General features: G+C 54.1%; 1 protein-coding gene across 1 annotated transcript in view; it reads left to right on the top strand.

The window, feature by feature from the left end:
- Positions 1 to 8177: 8177 nt before the first annotated feature.
- Positions 8178 to 20576, top strand: part of TMPRSS6 (transmembrane serine protease 6) — a 45634-nt gene continuing 33235 nt past the window's right edge. The window contains exons 1-2 of the mRNA XM_055105505.2: positions 8178 to 8922; positions 15959 to 16161. Coding sequence (XP_054961480.2) covers positions 8780 to 8922; positions 15959 to 16161 — 346 coding nt within the window. The 5' untranslated portion in view covers positions 8178 to 8779. The remainder of the gene's footprint in view (positions 8923 to 15958; positions 16162 to 20576) is intronic.

The raw sequence follows: 20576 nt of genomic DNA, 5'->3' as shown, positions 1-20576 counted from the left end.
GAGCCACTGCGCAGGCCTGATCTTCTACATTTTTAAGAGAAGCTGAAAATTCAGTTTTTCCTGCAAAGTGTCCTTATTTTTAAATATTGGCCACTCATCTTTTAAAAACAGAAAACAAGCAAGCCAAGCAAAATGTGTCTGCACGGTAGAGAGGGAGGGAGAAAGCAAGAGCATCCTGTGGGATTTATTGTAAAGATCGCTTCTTCCTGACCCCAGCTGTGCTGGCTGCTCCGTGCCCCCACCCCCTGCTCGCTGAGCTCAGCTGCAACTCTCTCCAGTTAACGATCCTCGATCCTCGGCGATCCATCCATTATTGAATCCCAGCACCTGCCACAGGTTGTTCGTTGAATGGATGTGTAGGTTGGTAAATGGGCAAAGGGGAGGAGGGAAAAAGGAAAAGGAGAAAGGAAGGAAGGAAAGGTGGGAGGGGAAGTTACTTAGAGGCTTTGAAAACCTGGAATGACCAAGGTTCTGAGAAACCAACGTGGAGGGAAGAGGCAACAGAGCCGACTGGTATCAGGAGCTCTCTCGGGCCCACCAAGTCAACAGCTGTCTGACACAGATGACCAAGGAGAATAGAGGTACTCGGGGAACCTGAGTGAGTGCTGGGGTCTTCCCATGAAAGGGCAGCAGGAAAGAGCCTCCTTGGGGAAATTTAGGTGTCTGTGACCTTGGACAGGGCCCCCTTCAAGGGCAAGAGCTAGTCCCACAAACCGGACTGTCTTTAGAGGAGGCTCTGCCTGCAACGTTTTGAGGCCAAAAAAAAAAAGTTGAAAATTGCAATTTTGTGTCCTTTGGAAATTTTTGTTGACTCTCTGCCTAAAGCCTTATGTATATGGAAATAAGTAATATTGTTCTTTTGTTTTAGTTTTTAGAATTCATTTTTGGACAGTATACTGGGAAGAGTACAGGCTGGGAATCAGGTCACCTGGGTTCCAGTCCCAGCCCTGCCTCAGCATTGCTGTGCAACCTTGGGTAGTCTCCACCCACTCTCTGGGTCTGGCTCCCTGATGTGGTTTGGCTGTGTCCCCACCCAAATCTCATTTCAAATTGTAGCTTCCATCATCCCCACGTGTAGTGGGAAGGACCAGGTGGGAGGTAATTGAATCATGGGGGCAGGTTTTTCCCATGCCGTTCTCGTGATAGTGAATAAGTCTCATGAGATCTAATGGTTTTATAAAGGACAGTTCCCCTGCACACACTCTTGCCTGCCACCACGTAAGACGTGCCCTTACTCCTCCTTTGCCTTCTGCCATGATTTTGAGGCCTCCGCAGCCATGTGGAACTGCGAGGCCATTAAACCTCTTTTTCTTTATAAATTACCCAGTCTTGGGTATTTTTTCATAACAGCATGAAAATGGACTAATATAGTCCCCCTATCTGTTCTGGGAGCCCCACCTGCTACAATCCCACAGTGGAGGAGAAGGTCAGGCTGAGTGATGCATGCAGAGTTTCCATTCTGTGTCCCCAAGGTGGCTTGAAGCAGCCCCTCCCAAACCCCAAACCCCTGATCAGCATCTGTACCCCAACTGCCCATCTGGGAAAGAAGCCACTGGGCATGCCAGGGCCTGGTGGTGAGTTTGTCCTAGCAGCATCTTCAGACAGAGGCCAGAGGCCAGGACCCAGGGCTGAGACAGAGGGCGAGGGCTCAGGAGTGGTGGTGTGGGCAGTGGGAAGGAACACAGAGACAGGAGAAGGTGTCACTGGGAAGGACAACTGGCTCTGAAGCCAGAGGGTCCTGGGTTTGAATCCAGCTCCTAGCACTTCCTGACTGTGTGACATCAAGCAAATCACTGCTCTGAAACTCCACTTTCTCACCTCAGATGGGTGAAGTGACCATTTTTCTTATTGGAGATCAGGCCTATCCTGGGTCTGGTTAGCTGTATTGTAAGCCATAGATTATTCTAAGCCTTAGGACCCTTAAATCCCTGTACAGATGGAGGAAGACAAGCCACAGAGATGGGGACTCCTGAGAGGTCCCACACCTGTTGGTGACAGGCCATTCTGGTGGATTCTTATTCCTCCAAGCACATAAGAAGCATCTCCATGTACTGCTGAGGGTCCTGTCCTCCACCGGGTGCTGTCACGTGGTGGGCGGGGGGCAGGAAGCGCCATGGCCAAGTGCCTGCCAAGCTTCTGTCCCACTGTCTGTTTCCCTAGGCTTGGCAGCTTTCTTCAAGGGCAGCAACTGAGACTTGTTCTATTTCTTTTACATCTTTGTTCTTGTTCTTTCTTTTTTCTTTTTTTGAGATGGAGTCTTGCTCTGTCGTCTAGGCTGGAGTGCAGTGGTGGATTTCGGCTCACTGCAACCTCTGCCTCCTAGGTTCAAGAGATTCTCCTGCCTCAGCCTCCCAAGTAGCTGGGACTATAGGCGCCTGCCACCACTCCCAGCTAATTTTTTTGTATGTTTAGTAGAGATGGAGTTTCACTGTGTTAGCCAGGATGGTCTTGATCTCCTGACCTCGTAATCCACCTGCCTCGGCCTCCCAAAGTGCTGGGATTACAGGCGTGAGCCACTGCGCCCAGCCCCCCTCTCTTTTTATTCTTGTCTAAAATCAAAGTGTTGGCAGGCTCATTCTCTCCCTGAAGGCTCTAGAAAAAAAATCTTCCTTGCTGCTTCCTAACCTCCTTACATTTTTATTTTTTTAGAGACAGGGTCTTGCCCAGGTTGGAGTGCAGTGGCAGGAGCATGGCTCACTGCAGCCTCAACTTCCTGGGCTCAAGTGATCCTCTCCCCTCAGCCTCCCAAGTAGTTGGGACTACAGGTACATGCTGCCACACTTGGCTAATGTTTGTATTTTTGTAGAGACTGGGTCTTGCTATGTTGCCCAGGCTGATCTTGAACTCCTGGGCTCAAATATTCCTCCCACCTTGGCCTCCCAAAGTGCTGGGATTACAGGCATGAGCCACCTTGCCCAGACTCCTTATCCTTTTTATGTTATTTTTCTTGTTCTCTTTTGTGGCTGTGTTGAGGCTCAACACCAGTCAAATGAACGAACAAGTGAATTGCAGTAGGGACACCGTGCATTGGAAAGAGATGGCAGAGATGGCCTCTGGGGACCCTGCCTGGGTGGCCTCAGAAAAGTTGCATCTATTGAGCAGTTCAGGCTTTAGAGGCCTGTGGGAGGTGGAAGGAAGCAGGTCATAACTGTGATTTTGGGGGAGGAGAGTAAGGATGGTGGTAGCTCAGGTGTAGAGAGAGGACACACTTCAGAAGTGACTTGAGGACTCATGGTCATGTGGAACCTTCGGGACACTTGTCCACAGCATTGTCAACAGCCAGCCTGCCCCTGCCTGCCTCACCCTGCTTAATATGGGCTGGATTGTGTCACCCCAAAAGATACATTGAAGGCCTGACCCTTTAACCTATGAATGTGACCTCATTTGGAAATAGGGTCTTTGCAGATGTGAAGAAGATGAAGTCCTTAGGGTGGACCCTAATCCAGCATGGCTGGTGTCCTTTTAAGCAGAGAAGAGGCATGGAGCCACACACAGGGAGAAAGCCATGAGATGGCAGAGGCAGAGTTTGGAGTGACGCTGTCACAAGCCAAGGCACACCAGGGATCACCAGCAACCACCAAAGCCAGGAAGAGGCAAGAAAGACCCTCCCTTGGAGACTTCAGGGAGGGCGTGTGGCCCTGCTGCCACCTTGAGTTTGGACTGCCCACCTCCAGAACTGGGAGAGAATAAGTGTCTTTTTTTCTTTTTGTTGTTGTTGTTTTTGAGATAGAGTCTCACTCCGTCACCCGGGCTGGAGTGCAGTGGCTTGATCTCAGCTCACTGCAACCTCTGCCTCCCGGGTTAAAGCGATTCTCCTGCCTCAGCCTCCTGAGTAGCTGGGATTACAGGTGCCCACCACTACGCCCAGCTAATTTTTTGTATTTTTAGTAGAGATGGGGTTTCACCATGTTGGCCAGGCTGGTCTCGAACTCCTGACCTCCTGATTCGCCCACCTCAGCCTCCCAAAGTACTGGGATTACAGGCGTGAGCCGCCGCGCCTGGCCGTGTCTGTTGTTTTGAGCAGTTGTATTGGTGGCAGTTTGTTTTGGCAGCACTGGGAAGCTCATACCCTGCCCTGGAGCCCAGAGGAGCCCCATGCTTCCAGCCACCGTCTAGACAGCATCTGGCTGGAGCACACAGAGCCCGCCCCTCACCTCCTCACCACAGACCCTGGGCCTCCCCTGTAGGTTTCAGAGAGAGGCTCGGCTCAGCAAAGAGTTGAGAAGGTGGTAAGGTATTTCCCACAGCAGCCTCCTTGAGCTCTGAGACGTGGCTAGCCCACAGGACAGGAGGATGAGGAGAGGGTGGCCCTCCTGCTATCTGATCCTTTCCTCCCACCCAGAATAGTACCATCAGTTCTTGTACTAGGACTGAACAGTGTCCCCTCAAAATTCACACCTACACATAACCTGTGAATATGACCTTATTTGGAAATAGGGTCTTTGCAGATGGAAGCAAGTTAAAATGGGGTCCTGCTGGTTTCGGGTGGGGCACAAATCCATGATGACTGATGTCTTTATAAAGTGTGTGCAATTGAACACCGAGACACACACACAAGGAAGAAGCTCGTGCTATGATGGAGGCAGAGATTGGAGCGTTGCACCTCCAAGCCAGGAAACACCAAGAATTGCCAGAGGACCGAAAGCTAGGAAGAGACAAGGAGGGATTTCTTTTCTAGAGCCTCTGGAGAGGCAATGAGCCTACCAACACTTTGATTTCAGACATCTGGCCTCAGAGCTGTGAAGGAACAAATCCCTGTTGTTTTAAGCCACCCAGTTTGGGGTCATCTGTTATGGCAGCCCCTGGAAACAGCGACACCCCCCATCAAAGAGACCAGGCTGGAGTCCATGTTCCACCTGCAGTGGGTGGCGGGACCTGGGGCAGGTGAACTTCTCCTCTCAGATCCTCAGTCTCCTCTTCTGCTCAGTGGAGACCCATATTCCCACTCTGAAGCCTAGATTTGTGGCATCATTGTGATCGACTGTGTGGAGGGCCCAGCTGTCAAAATCCTTACTGTGTTATCATCAAAGGAGTTAACAGTAACTGTCATTTGTTCACTCAACAAATGTTTATTCCTCCTGTGTGCCAGGCACTGTTCTAGGCTAAGAGTGTCGAGGGAGTGGGACCGACAACTTGCAAGATTGAGAAATCTTCATGGGACTCACAGTCAAAAGGGGGTGGGGAGAATAGGGAAAGAAACAAGTAGACCCCAAACTGGAAAATTTCGGAGAACAAGTGCTGTGACTCGGGGGTTTGTATATGAGAGCTGGGTTGTTGTGTTCTTGCTTCTAGGGCTTTCTCTGAGCTCAGACAAGGTTACCCCCAACTCCGCTCTGCCTGAGCGTCCACTCCATGGCTTAAGGCATCACATGGCCTGAAGGCTCCTGATAAAAATACAGATATCTTGGCTCTTCAGTCTCTTCAGTGGACAATGAGTGAGCGCCTGCTGTGTGCAGGAGCCCGGGAGGAAGCTAGACACAGGAACAGGCTTTGCATAGCATTTACGCAATACTAGTGCAATGGGCATTGTATTCGTTGGCTAGGGCTGCCTTCACATGACCCCACACCTGAGGGGCTTGAACGACAGAAATGTGTCTCACAGTTCTGGGGGCTGGAGTCCAAGATCCAGGTGTCGGCCGGCTTGGTTCCTTCTGAAGGTATGAGGAAGAGTGTTCCAGGCCTCTCTCTTGGCGTCTGATGTCTTGCTGGCAATCAGTGGGGTTCCTTGGCTTATAGAAGCATTGCCACGTTCTCTGCCTTTACCTTCACGGCATTCCCTCTGTAGGCGTGTGTCTCTGTCTCTAAATTTCCCTTTTGGATAAGGACACCAATCATACGGACGAGGAGCCCACCCTACATTTTTTTTTTTTTTTTTGGCCTACAACAACCAGCTTTATCACCCACCGTCCGTAGGCCATGAAGTGGTAGCTTGGGGACATCTTGTGGGTCACCAACACGTGGAGGGACTGGGATTTTGGCTGGGTCTGCCCACTCTCCAGCACCCCGCTGGATCTTGGTCACCTGAGTGTGGTGGGCACACCGAGGCCTGCTCTGCCCTGTCCTGCTGGGTCAGGCCTGTGTTCCTCGCTGTCCGGCCCCCACCATGCCCAGCCTCCAAGCCTCCCCTCATCCCCTCACCAGGCCTCCCGGAGGCTTCTTTTTCCTTCCGGACCAAGGAGGCTGAGGCTCAGTGTTAGGAATGCAGATTCCCAGAGCAACAAGGCTTCCGTGTCATCTGTGTGAACGTGTCTCTTTGCTGCAAGGACAAGAGTGTCCCTTGTTGACAGAGGAAATCCCTGACTCCTTGGCAGGCTGTCCCCTACCCCCACGGCTTTCTGGGACCCTTGTCTGTGCTTTTCTCTTCTCTTCTTTCCTCTCCTTTTCTCTTTCTTTTCAAGGCAGGGTCTTGCTCTGTCACCCAGGCTGGAGTGCAGCAGCACAGTCATGGCTCACTGCAGCCTCCAACTCCAGGGCTCAAGTGATCCTCCCACCTCAGCCTCCCTAGTAGTGGGATCTGCAGGTGTGCACCACCATGCCCAGCTAATTAAAAAAAATTTTTTTTTGTACAAACAGCGTCTCACTATGTTGACTAGGCTGGTCTCAAACTCCTGGGCTGAAGGGATCCTCCCTCCTTGGCGTCCCAAAGTGCTGGGATTACAGGTGTGGGGGTAAGCCACTGCACCCAGCCACGTCTGTGCTTTCAAACACCTCTCTCAGCATTTTGCTGCTGCTTGCTCATTGCCAGCCCCTCCCCCCAGGCCATGTCGGATCGATGGCCAGGTGGCCGCCAGGTCTAGATGACGTCGGTTGTGCAAGATCGGCTTTTCAGACTGTCAGGCTGGCAGCCTGGGCTGGGGGCCTGGGCCTCTTGACCTTCCAAAGGACAGGATGGGGTACAGAGGCTGGGATCGGGGTGTCTTCACCCCCTACACACACACTATCCCTGCTCTGTCTCAAGCATCTGTCCCTCAGGAAGTTTGCAAGGTGGGGGCCAGGGCCTGGGAAGAGGGGAGTTTATGGGGAGGAGGCAGAGTTGTTGGGGCTGGGGCGAGGGACAGTGGGCAGGCCTATGGTGTTCGGTCTCAGGGTCAGGGTCAGGCCCATGGGCAGGGGCCAGGACTCTGGGGAGGGCCACAGGAGAAGGTGAGGGAAGGTACCCCCTAACCCAGAATCCTAACCAGCCTGACAGTGCGCCCTCCTGCCCTGGCCCAGCCCTGGCTCTGCCTGGAGATGGTGCTGTACTGAGCTCATGTCCAGCCCCCATGGGCAGGGGCCTTCACACCTTAGGACACAGGGGTGCCCCCCACGCACATGTCAGGGAGGTACCTGCCTACTGCTACAGGCCCCCTTAGGGAGCACACGCCAGAGAGCATGGGGCATCTACGTGCTTGAGACATGCGGGAGGGGCCACACAGGTAGGCACCACACACATGCCACCTGTCATTGCCTGGACTTCAGTGCACAAGCAGACCTGGCCCCGACACACCAGCGTGTCACCATGAGAAGGGGAGAACCCCGCTCTTGGCGCCCCCCACAGTGCTGGGCCTTCGCACACGTTGTTTCCCGTTCATCAAGAAGGGGCGATTTTTTTTCGTTCAACAGATGGAAGAAGCACCGCTCAGAAGTCAGGGAATCTGCCCAGGTTCCTACAACTAAAAGGGAGCCAGGTAGGGCTGAAAACCGGCGGTCACGGCAAAGCCCGGGCACGGGGCCCTGTCCCATCCCAGCCAATCCATAAGCATCTCACACTTCACACCCACTGCACACTCCACACACATGCCTCACACTCCACACATGCCTCACACTCCACACACACCTCACACTCCACACACATCTCACACTACACACACGCTTCACACTCCACACATGCTTCACACTACATACACCTTACACTACACACACACCTCACACTATGCACACACCTCACACTAAACACATGCCTCATATTCCACACATACTGTGAGCATGCACACACACACACACACAGCTGCACACACCTCTCATGCTCCATACACACCTCACACCATACGTACCTCAAAGACACACACACCTTACACTGCACATTCCCAGCACCCACACTGCACACACATGCACAGTCCATACGCCCACACAACACACTTCACACACCCCCCACCCCACACCATACAAACCTCACAGACACACCCCTCACACAAATCTTATACCCCACACACAATCCCTACCCTCCACACATACACACACACACACACACACACGCACATTCTACACATACATAATCTACACACACAAATTCCAGACTGTCTCTCTTACACACATACTCTGGGACCCATATGCCCACAGCACACAGCATCTCAGGCGTGCACCCCGCATTCTGGCCTCAGGATGTAGACTCTCTGAAAGTCAGCCTTGTCTGAGACAGACGCCCGCTGCCCTGCACGCACCCTAGAAAGTCCTGGCTCTCATCCGGCACTTCGGCACACATATGGCTCAAACCCATCTCCACAGCAACGCTGTTCCATAGAACAACAACGCAGGTAACACTTGTGACTTAACCTGTCTAATACCCACATGCAACAAGAGGTGTGGTGGCCCACGCCTGTAATCCCAGCTACTTGGGAGGCTGAAGCAGGAGGATCATGTAGGCCCAGGAGCTCCAGACCAGCCTGGCAACCCAATGAGACCCTGTCTCTGAAAAAAAAAAACAAGAGAGGCAGATGAAAATTGATTTTAATAATACATTTTATTTATCCCATGATCGCCAGTGTTATTTCAACATAAAATCAATATAAAAATTGTTATCATGTTGGTTGACATCCTGTTTGCACTTGGCCTTGGAAACCTGGTGTGCGTCTCCCCTGTGCAGCTTTTCTCAGTTCAGACTGACTCAAGAGCCACGGGTGACCAGCGGCTACCGTCATGGACAGCACAGCACTACGGAACCAGGTAGGAATTCATGCTGCGTGCGGTCGCTCATGCCTGTAATCCTAGCGTTTTGGGAGGTCGAGGTGGGTGGAATCACTTGAGGTCAGGAGTTCGAGACCAGCCTGGCTAACATGGTGAAACCCCATCTCTTCTAAAATTATGAAAATTAGCCGGGCATGGTGGTGGGCGCTGTAATCCCAGCTACTCGGGAGGCTGAGGCAGGAGAATTGCTTGAACCCGGGAGGCGGAGGTTGCAGTGAGCTGAAATCACACCACTGCACTCTAGCCTGGGTGACGGAGTGAGACTCCATCTCAAAAAAAAAAAAAAAAAAAAAGAACGAGGTAGGAATTCAAATAATTCCCAGCTAAACAGAAAATAGCATCAAACCCCACCCCTGCCTCCCCTTTCTCCTCTCCAGTCCCCAGAGTATATGGGCCCAGCCTCCTTTTCTCTCTCTCAGGCCAGCAGCTCCTTTAGTCTTGCCTGTCCAGATAAGCACCTGGACTCACCCTTGTGAGCCCCTGCACTCACCTGCACCGGCCTCTGCACAATCCCCAGTCCTTGGCCGTCCCTACCTCATGCTCTCGGGGACCAGGGGCTGTAACCAGGCAGGCATGTCACCAGGCAACGGGCCTCGGGGGAGAGCTCAGATCTCCCGCACCTGCCTGCCAGCCTCTGGGGTGCCCATGCGAGGGTGGGGGAAGATGGGGCGGGGCAGGCACTGCCTTCTCCTACCTCCTGCCTGTTTACCTGTACTTAGTCACAGTGCCGTCCAGGACCCAGCAGGAGGAGCTCCATGGAGCCTGGGGCCACAGGCCACAGGGGACAAGGGCCAGACACCCTGGTCATGGCTCTAGGCCATTGATCCAGCCTGGGCTGGCTGGGTGGGGGTGGGGAGGCCTTGGCCTGGACAAACAGAGGCTCCTGAGGCCTGCGTGCAGGCCCGGCACCTATCCGCCACTCCCAAAGGTAAGCGGGGGCCTCCAGGACAGGGGACTGGGATCTATAAATGACCTAGTGACAGTGTCCACCCTAAGAGCTGGGCCTGGCTCCCTGTGGCCTAAGCCACCTACCCTGCTCCGAGGCCAGGCCTGCAGGGCCTCATCGGCCAGAGGGTGATCAGTGAGCAGAAGGTGAGGGGCCCACAGAGCTGGGGAGGGGAGGGACCACGCAGGGTGACACCAGGTGTGTGGACAGGCACAGCATCAGTGCTGGGTGGTTGGTGGCCTGGGATTCAGGTGGCAGGGACAGGAGGAAGGGAGAGGCCACCCTACCCCTGCCTCGCAGGACTGGACATGCTGCTCCCTCCATACCCAGTACCCCACCTGGGCCTTCTGGTGTGGGAGACAGGCCCGGAGCCCCACATTGCACCTGTGTACTGACTTAAGCCCAGGACCCTGGGCTCACAGGCTCAGAGTTGGCATGTATGTGTGTGTGTGTGCGTGTGTGTGTCTGTGTAGGAAGAGCGTGCATCTGTGAATTTTTGTGTCATGAATAGATGTGTGTATATCCCTCCGCGTGTCTCCATCTGTGTACATCTGTGGGTCTGTGAGTGTGTTTATATGTGTGGAAGGGACCCCCACCCAGTCCCCCACACTCTCAGGACTCTAGGGCCTAATGGTTTCACTGAAAGATGCCCCTATGGCCCTAGCCCAGAGTCCCTGCTCTGCTCTGCTCTGCCCTGGCTGAGGGACCTCAGGTAAGTCATGTTACCTCTCTCTACCTCAGTTTCCCCAGCCATTAAATAGAGTCAGCAAAGTATGCACCCCAGGCTGTTGGAGGCTGCAGTGGAGTTTGCAGCACTGCCCAGCACAGGGCTGGCACATGGTAGGAGTTCATACGCAGCAGTTGAATCCGGATCTGCATTGCCGGGGGAGTCGCGGCCCCACCCCAAGGAGCTCAGCCTCCAGCAGGCAGACCTGAGACCCTCCAATGGCCAGAATGGCAGGAGGGAGTGAGGAGCAGGTGCCAGGGTGGGGTCCATGGTGCTCAGAGCTGGGGGACTGCTTCAGGCCCCTGTGGCAATTGGAGCACAGTCCCCGCTTCCAGGAGCTCAATGTGAGGGACAGAGAGAGTGCCCACAGGTGAGCTGCATATCGCGAGGGGCAGCCGCCCCTTCTAGGGCACTCTGGCAGAGCTGCGAAGAGGTGAGGTCTGAGCTGAGGTGACAGGGGCTGCATAAGAGCTGGCCAGGTTGGGAGGTGGGGGCCCAGGCAGAAGGAAGAGTGTGGGGACGCCTGGCCGTGAACAAGCACTGACAGGGCTCAAGGTCCACGAGGGCTCTTGGTGCCGGCTGGCTGCTCTTAATCCATAAATGTTTGCTACCATCCCATTGTTAAAATTTCTCACCAAGGGAAGTCCAGTGTCCTTGGGGTGCGACGGGGAAAAGAGAGGGTGGGAAAAAAGGAGGCAGGAGAAGTTGGCCAGGCCACATATGCACACAGCACCTTGGACTTCTGTAGGGAGGAAGGAGCTGGGACCTTGTCATTCATTCATTTAACAATTACTGAGTGTCCGCTGAGTACCAGACTCTGCTCTCATGCAGCTTACAGACAGGGAGGAGGCAGATAAATGACATATTTGCATATCAGGCAATTTAGGCCTCTGTAATTGCTATAAAGAAAAATGCAGGAGAGACGGGAGTGCCCAGGGAAGGCCTCTCTGGAGAGGTGACATCTGACCCTTTGGAGGAGGTAAAGGAGGGAGCCACGAGGCCAGCAGAAAGGAAAACATCCCAGGCCCAGCAAGGAGCAAACCTCCCATTCAGCAAAGAGGACAGGAAAACTGAGACCCTGGGTCTTTAGGGACTGTGTTCTAGGTGGATGGAAGCCGTGCGAGGCTCGTGGGCAGGGCACATGGTGACAACACGCAGTGGCCATTGTGTGAGAACTCACTGGGTAGGGGGGGTGCATGATTGGCTATTGCAGGAGTCGAGGTGACAGATGATGGTGGCCTGGATGATGGTGGGAGTCATGGGATGCCAAGAAGGGGCTGGGTTTTGGGGGCATTTGGAAGGTAGGGCCACAGGCTTTTCCAAAGGTGCTGGACCCTGGGAACGGGGGAGCCGTTGTATTACATGATAGTAAAGACAAGAGTGGCACTGTCATCTTCACAACTGTCCACTGCCCCTCCTCCTGCTGGGCAGGAAACCCAAGAGGATGGGAATGGGGTCTCTTAGAGTCACCATGTGCCACCCTGTCACTACCACAAAGCCTGGCACCAAGCAGGTGCTAGACAAAGATAGGGTGACTGAGCATTGAACCTGGGACCCCACAGGCCCACACCATTGTCCATGCCCCAGTGCCAGGCCTCATAAGTCCTCCTTCCTGGAGGCAGCAAGATAGAGAGAGAGCCCTGTACCAGGGGCCTAGAGACTTGGCAGTTTCATTCACTCATTCTTTCTGATCCTTCACTCATGTGACGGGCTGCGTGGCGTTCCATGGGGAACCCCAGGGGTGAGCAAGATGCTGGCCCTGCCTGTTCTGTAGGGGACAGAGGCAAGACCCAAAGCCAAGGCATATTCTTGATCTGATCAAGGGCTGCCCAGGGGAGGGGGCAGCTTAACTAGCCAGGGGCCCAGAACCCAGTGCCCGGCAGGTGGCCTGGTAAGAGTTCCCCACAGTCCAGGCAGGGGGACTCAGCTGCACAAAGGCAGGGTCTCGTGGGCCTGGGGCACCATGTGCATGATGGAAGTTATAGCCACGAGGAGGGTGGACAGCAGCCTGGCCATGGAGGGTCTTGGATGTCGCAGCAAGGGGTTTGGATGATAAGTGGCTGGGAGCTGTGAAAGGATCCTGAGCAGGTGAGCGATTGAGCTGGGGAGGGAGGATGCGCTGGAAGACGCAATGGAGGCAGGGGACCTAGTGCGGAGGCCGCCCCAGGGGTTTGGGTGGGAAGTTATGACGAGCCCGGGGGAATTAATTTCCCACTACCGCCATTTGGACCATGGCTTGGGTTTTTACAGAGGGTTTCCTGAAAATGAGCCTCTCTGTGCTGCTCAAAGTCCCCCCAGATGGATGTGAGGGGCATTTAGAGGGAGGCAAAATCCGCATAGAGAAGGATGCCTGGCTTGGAGGATGAGAGGGGAGGGGAGGCCCACCAAGCACCCCACCATGAGCTGCCCCTCTTCGGGCTTCCTCTAATGGACCCACGACCTGCTCCGAGCCTCAGTTTCCCTCTCTTTACACTGATTATCTGAGAGGTAGTAGGGCTCAGTGATCAGGGCGTCACTCTGAAGTCAATCTGCTTGACTTTGCAGCCTGGCTGTGCTGCTGACCAGCTGTGTGACCTTAGCCAAGCTGCTCAACCTCTCTGTGCCTTGACTCTCCCATCTGTAAAGTAGGAGTGATCAGAGTACCTGTCCCCACAGGATCTGTGTAAGGCTTACATGAGAAGGTGCACATAAAGCAACAGAGACAATTGAAATAAATGTCACCTGTTATCACCTCTATGCCCCCGAGTCCCCATGGCTCTATGACTCATCCCAAAATAGCTCCTTGGTGATCCAGACTCAAGAGTAAAACAGGGCCAGGTATGGTGGCTCACATCTGTAATCTCAACACTTCAGGAGGCCAAGGTGAGGGGATCGCTTGAGGCCAGGTGTTTGAGACCTGGTCTCTACAAAAAATAAAACTATAAAATTAGCCAGGTGTGCTGGTGCACCTGTAGTCCCAGCTACTTGGGAGGCTGAGGTGGGAGGATCACTCGAACCCAGGAGTTGGAGGCTGGGGTGAGCTATGATCGTGCTACCATACTCCAGCCTGGGTGACAGAGTGAGATCGTGTCCCTTAAACAAAAGGGGTGCGACGGGAATATGGTGTCCTCCTCTGGCAGAGGGAGGGGACGAGGGACTGAAAGAAGGGCAAGGAGCCAACCCATCACCTGGGATCTTCCCAATCCAGCAAACCTTCTCAGATTTTGAGGACAGCCACCTCAGTCAGAGGTGGCCAGCCCAGGACAGACAGGCAGCTCTGCGCTGGGGACTCAAACCTGCCATGTGGCCTCATGCAAGAGTCTCAGCGCCCTGTTACTGGTCTGTTTCTTGCCTGTTTCTCACTAGGGATGCTGTGAACATTTGAGGAAGTGGGCGGGGCTGTCCCACCCATTGCCGGACATTTACCATTTACCATTTACCATTTACCATTCCCTGGCCTTGGCCCCATAAAAGCCAGTAGGGCCCACTCCACATGCAGGAATGTCCTAGCTTAGTTGTGGAGGGGGATGTCATGCCCAGTGAGGGTCCCCTGCAGTCCCTCCCTTCCTTGTATCTGATGGGGGCCGCTCAACAGAGTCACTGTGGCTTGACACCAAAGACCCTTAGCTGGGAACGATGCCAAGGGGAGCTGGAGGGAGCCAGGAAGCTGGGAGAAGGGCCAGGGCCCTTCACATCCACCTGGGAGGACTTTGAGCATTACTAAAGAGCCCCGTTTTTGGAAACCCACTGTGTAAAATCCCAAGACACAGCCCAAAGGAAGCCCCGCCTGCATCTGGGGTGCATTTTATTTATTTTTTTATGTTTTTTTTTTTCTCGAGCAGAGTCTTGCTCTGTCACCCAGGCTGGAGTACAATGGCATGATCTCAGCTCACTGCAACCTCCCCTGACCAGGTTCAAGTGATTCTCCTGCCTCAGCCTCCCGAGTAGCTGGGATTACAGGTGCCCACCACCACGGCCAGCTAATTTTTGTATTTTTCATAGTGACAGGGTTTCACCATATTGGCCAGGCTGATCTCGAACTCCTGACCTTAGGTGATCCACTCACCTCAGCCTCCCAAAGTGTTGGGATTACAGGCGTGAGCCACTGCACCCGGCCCTGGGGTGCATTTTAAAGCTACACGGTATTTATGGATATAGTAAGAGGAGATGAACTTCGCAGTAGTCTGGAGCCCTTGCTCTCCTGGTGGGTGGGTCAAAGGCTTTCTCTGTACTGTGGGGAAACCTGCCTCAAAGGCCAAATACATTGGGATGTTTGCTTGAAAGGGTCTCAAAATAGAGTTGGAACCCTGGAGCGTGGAGAGGGGTGACATTCAGTTGCTATTTAATCATGATTTGTTAATTAACAGCTCATTTATGGGAGGCATCTTAGATTCGTGGAAAAAGCAGGGAGTCAGACATCTAGACTCAACCTCTACTTCCCTGCTGTGTGATCTTGGGCAAGCGGCTTAGCCTCTCTGGGCTTCAGGGTTTTTTTAATCTGTAAAATGCGTCTGGGAGTGAATGTCAGGTATTCAAATCACATTGGGAAAATGGGGCTAGGAAAAGCCCTAGACTGAGTTAGTGCTAGAACACTCTGGGTCTCAGTTTCCTTATCTGTTCAATGGGTGCAGAACTGGAGGTTTAAGTGAGATAAAGCAGGTGAAGTACCCACGTGGTGTGGGCTGGAGGAAGAAAACATGGGACAATGGTTCCACATCCCTGGGTGACCTGAAAATTAAGTGTGAAATGTCTCATGAGGGCACGAAATGAATATTAGTTTTTGTTCCCTTCCTCTGCCACAAGACTTTGAGAGCAGAAAGGTGAGACAGACGGTACTCTGTGAAGGAAGGCAGGTCCCCGGCCCAGCGCAGTGCCTGCTTAGGGGATTCTGGGGTGGGGGCTAAGTTCATGGACTGTGTGGACGTGGTGGGAAGCTCCGTGAACCAGAACCAGGAGCAAGAAACAGCATTCCTTGCGTGGATGGGAAATGAGGGCAAGAGGTCAGATGTCTACAGAAGTCTGCACCCCATGTACTTCAGTTCTGTCTGTGGGTGCAGCCTCTAGGGAGGTGGGTGTTTAGGTACTGAGACCTCCGTCTGTCCTCTGACCATAGGGCAGCCAGTGGGAAGCAAAGGTGGGGTTCTTGAGCCAGACCCAGTCCAGCTCTGGTGCGAGCTGACCTGAGATGCACTTCCCTCCTCTGCGAGCTGTCTCGGCACCCACTTGCAGTCACTGCCGCCTGATGTTGTTACTCTTCCACTCCAAAAGGCAGGGAAGTCCTGCTTCTGTGCCCCACCGGTGCTCAGCAGAGGCTCCCTTGCAAATGCGAGGCTGTTTCCAACTTTGGTCTGTTTCCCTGGCAGGATGCCCGTGGCCGAGGCCCCCCAGGTGGCTGGCGGGCAGGGGGACGGAGGTGATGGCGAGGAAGCGGAGCCGGAGGGGATGTTCAAGGCCTGTGAGGACTCCAAGAGAAAAGCCCGGGGCTACCTCCGCCTGGTGCCCCTGTTTGTGCTGCTGGCCCTGCTCGTGCTGGCTTCGGCGGGGGTGCTACTCTGGTATTTCCTAGGTAACGTTGTGGGACCGCCTGGGAGAGGCACCTGGGGAGGACTTGGGGTGACTGCAGCAGGCACAGCAGGACAGGACTGGGTTCCAGGCTCAGCTGTGCTTAGCATGTTGCTGTGTGACCTTGAGCAAGTCACTTCTGCTCTCTGGGTCTCCCTCCCTGTCCTGCCAGCTGGAGATGCTGTCACACCCTGACTCCAGGTCCTATGGCTCAGGTCTGCTTCCTGCTTGGGCAAAGTGCCCCAAAGCTCCCCACCAGGTGGGGAAAGTGGGCCCTCCTAGCACCCAGTTCTTGTGAGCCAGCCAGCCCACAGAGCATAAACGTTGCCTTCCCTTGCCTGCAGTCCTCCTGGGTTGCCCCTGAGGCTTGGAGCCAACCCAGCCCTAAAGAAGGAGGCCCAGAGGCACCGATGGTACCTGGTACCAATTAGTGCCTCTGCTCACTTGAGTCTAGCCTAGGTTCTCCTCTAGGGTGGGGACCACAGCTCTATCCCCTCTGGGTCTCCAGGGTCCAGCATGAATGGGGGACGGAGCAGGCAGCTGGAGAGCAGCCAGCCTTGGGGCCCTCTGCCACGTCCTTAATTATGGCTGGCCCCTCCCTGATGTCACAGCCCTCAGTCAGTCCCCTGGTGCCCGGGGAGCAATTGGCCTGTGCTCTGGGCCCATTCATCCAGGCCTCCGTTCATTCATTCATTGAATAAATGCTCTTGAGCATCTATTATCTTTCTCTAAGATTGATGGAGTCTCTCCTCTTCCTTCTGCCTTTGACAGTGGGAAGTAATGGAGAAACCAAATCGGACTGTGCCTCTACACTGTACACTGTAGAAGGCCCATTCATTTGTTCATTTACTCAGTGCCAAGCACCTCCTGTGTGCCAGGTTCTGGGGATAGCCCCTGTCCTTGTGATTTAGCCAAGGCATCAGACCTGACACTTACGCTAAGGCATAGCATTGTGCTGGCACAGAGGAAGCTGAGGGCTGGGAAGCCACGGGAGGGACAACCCAGATGCCTGCGTGATCAGAAGCATCCCATTAAACGTCCTGCAAAGGATAGCTAGTGCTCTTACTGGCTGAATCTCCTGGTGGAATTCCAGGCCTGTTGAAAGCAACCTGGGGACCAACTTTGTAGCAGTGGAGAGAAATCCACGTAGGCCTAGATCCAAGGGGGTCAGGGTTGGGAGTGTCTGGAACCAGCATCTGGGAGTGACACTATTGGGAACCCCAGGTCTGACACTGGCCTGCTTGCAATGACTTATAGTGATTCTACCCAGAGTTGAGCAACGCAGGCAGTAGACGCCATGTGCATTTCACCACCAGCAGGAAGCCAGTGCCCCAGATAGCACAGGGCTGTGGGGGCCTCCTCAGGTAGCGGGCTAATTAGTCTACAGGGTAAACCATGGGGCACTGGGCTGGAGGGCCAGGAACTCACCTGCCAATTATTTCTCTTTGCAGAGGAGTTTAATTCTCCCTGATTATGCTCCTGGGGTAAATCACCCCCACCCCAGGAGAGGTGCTCCATGGGGCTGAGGACCCAAGGGGTGAGTGCTCCCAAGCCTCTGCTGGGGGAAGCCAACTCCCCCACAGAGGGATTAAGGGTTGAAGGAGGCACTTTGGGAGCTGTTTGAAAGACTCCTCCCGCCTTGACCAGGCTGTGCTCCTGGGACTGGGTGCTGGGCAAGGAAGTGGATCAGAGACACGCCCTGCCCTGTCTGGAAGAGGAGGTGCACAAGTGACCAGTGACACTGGAGCAGGACAGGCCCCAAGCGAGGAGGACAGCCTGGCCCGAGGAGAGGGTGTGGCTGGCTTCCTAAGGATGGTAGCAGGACCCTTAATACCACCAACCATATTTCCTGGGTCCTTTCCCTTTCCTGCTCTCCCAGGCAAGAGTTTTATGTGTTCTCAAGCCCCCAGCACCCGCCTGCCCCTGTCTCCTGCTTCAGTGAGAAAATAAAACAGCTTAGAAGAGAAGCCCCATATATGTTGGCCCACCTGCCCTCCCGGCTGCATCACATGCACTCCTCCTGGGACCCCGATCCCGCCCCCTCTGCCCACACAATGGCCCAGCACCAGCAAGGACGCCCTCTCTCCCCCAATGTCCCCTGGGGTGCCTCCCCCATTTCTCTGCTCCTTGAAGGAGCTGTCAGTCCACACACCCAGTCTCTCTGTGCCCTTTCCAACCTGGCTCCCTCTGCCCCCCAACTCCAATGGCCATTGTCAAGCTCGCCAACATGCCAGGTTGCTAAATCCAATGTCCACTTCTCAGTCATCATTGCACTTGACCCGGGGGCTCACCCCCACCTCCAGAAGCCCTTTCCTCCCTAGACTTTGGGCCGCCACCGGGTCCTTTCCGCTCAGCAGGTTGCTTTTTCTGTGTCCCTGCTGATGGGGGGGACTCTCCTTTCTCTCTCCACCCACTTCTTTCGTGATCTCATCTGCTACCCTTAGCTTCAAGTGCCCTTTATACCCTGATAACACCCACATTTGCATTTCTAGCCTGGGCCTCTCCCTTGAGCTTGTCTCTAGAGCTGCCCCTGCTCTTCCTCTTAATGTCTAAGGAGCATCTCAGACCCCATGCTTTCAGACCATGAGGTCTCTGCATAATTTCCCCCAGACCTGTACCTCCTACCTCCCAGTCCAAGACCACTTCTTTCTGGCACCTTCCCCTTACTCCTTTCTTTCTTTTCCACCCAGCCCCACTTTGCCAGCAAACCTGGTCATCTCTAACTCCAAAACACATCAAAAGCAGCTGACACCAATCACTTCCCACCCTCTCCTCTGCCACAGCTGGGGCCAGGCTCTGTCCCCCTGGACATCTCTCCCCTGGAGCCCTGCAGGCGTGTCCTCGATGCTCTCCCTGCCACTGCCCTGCCTCCTTAGAGCCTTTCTCAACAGCAGAGGGACCATTTGATAAAGCAAACGAAATCCTCTAACTTCGCTGCTTAAAACCTCGCTTGGGGCCAGGCGCGTGGCTCACGCCCGTAATCCCAGCACTTTGGGAGGCCGAGGCAGATGGATCACCTGAGGTCAGGAGTTCGAGACCAGCCTGACCAATATGCAGAAACCCTGTCTCTACTAAAAATACAAAATTAACCGGGCGTGGTGGTGCATGCCTGTAATCCCAGCTACTCGTGAGGCTGAGGCAGGAGAATCACTTGAACCCTGGAGGCAGAGGTTGTGGTGAGCCGAGATTGAGCCATTGCACTCCAAGCTAGGCAACAAGAGCGAAACTCTGTCTCAAAAACAAAACAAAACAAAAACAAAAACAAAACAAAAAAACCACCTCCCATTCCTCCCATCTTACCCAGGGTGAAAGCCGGCGTCTTCCCAGGCCTGGCAAGCCCTACCCAGCCTCTCCCCTTCCCCATCTCATACCCTCCTGCTGTCCTGTTGCTCACTCTTTGCTGCTCCTGAAACACACCAGGGCTTTGCACTTGCCCCCGCCTGGGACATTCTTTCCACAGATGTACATCACCTTCTTCCCTGACCTCCATATTGCAGCCCGCCCCATGCCCTGATTTCCACCGCACTGACCACCTCTAACCTGTTATACACGATGTGTGGTTTACCGTCTGATTCCTTGCTAGTCTACAAGCTATTAAGGGCAGTTTCTTCTTGATAGTTCTGTTCGTTGTTTTGCTCATATAGTCCCAAGTACTTTGGCTCAGTTCCTACACATAGCAGGCTCTCAAGAAGTATTTACTGAGTAAATGAATAGGGGTGTAAACCAGGGCTGTGAGTCTACCCTCTTCGCTTCAGCCAAAATAGCCTTTGCAAAACAGAAGTCTGATGACATCATTCCTGATTTTAAACCTTTCATGGTTACCCTTGTTCATCGGGTAAAGACCCAATGGGCCCTGCCCTGCGGAGGCCACAGCTCCTTGCTGCCCCTCCTCATCTCTGACTGCTCCAGCCAAACAGGCTTTCAGCCCGGGTCCTCACCATGGTCCCCGTGCTACCGGCCCCGTGCCCCATGCTGCTCCCTCTGCTGGAAGGTACTTCCCTCCCTCTTCTCTTACCAATTTACAGTTTCCCCATCCCTACATCTCAGCTGGAGGGTCACTCCACTCTGGCCTAGGCTGAGTGTCCTCGTCACATCCCCTCAACAGCACCGTGTGGCACTGCTCCCTGATGGCACTGCCCACAGACAGATGCCACATGCAGTGTGGTTGCCAGAGCCATGCCTTTCTTACCCACCACTGTCAGCTTCATGAGGGGAGGCACATCTGTCTGGGTTAACTGGCGTACCCCATGTAGTAGGTGGTTAGCACACACTGTGGGATCCCTGGGTGACCTCATGAGTGGAAGGATGCCTAGTGGTGGTGACCCACGACCTTGGCCTCCTGGGCCTATGTGGATTTCCTGGCCTTCATGTCATTGGTGTCCTGGACTGGTCACTGTGTCAGCCTCTCCCTGGGAACCT

The sequence above is a fragment of the Pan paniscus genome, chromosome 23 (assembly GCF_029289425.2).
Source record: "Pan paniscus chromosome 23, NHGRI_mPanPan1-v2.0_pri, whole genome shotgun sequence".
NCBI lineage: Eukaryota > Metazoa > Chordata > Mammalia > Primates > Hominidae > Pan > Pan paniscus.
Note: the sequence above shows the minus strand (reverse complement) of the source record. Positions and strands in the feature narration are given on the sequence as shown.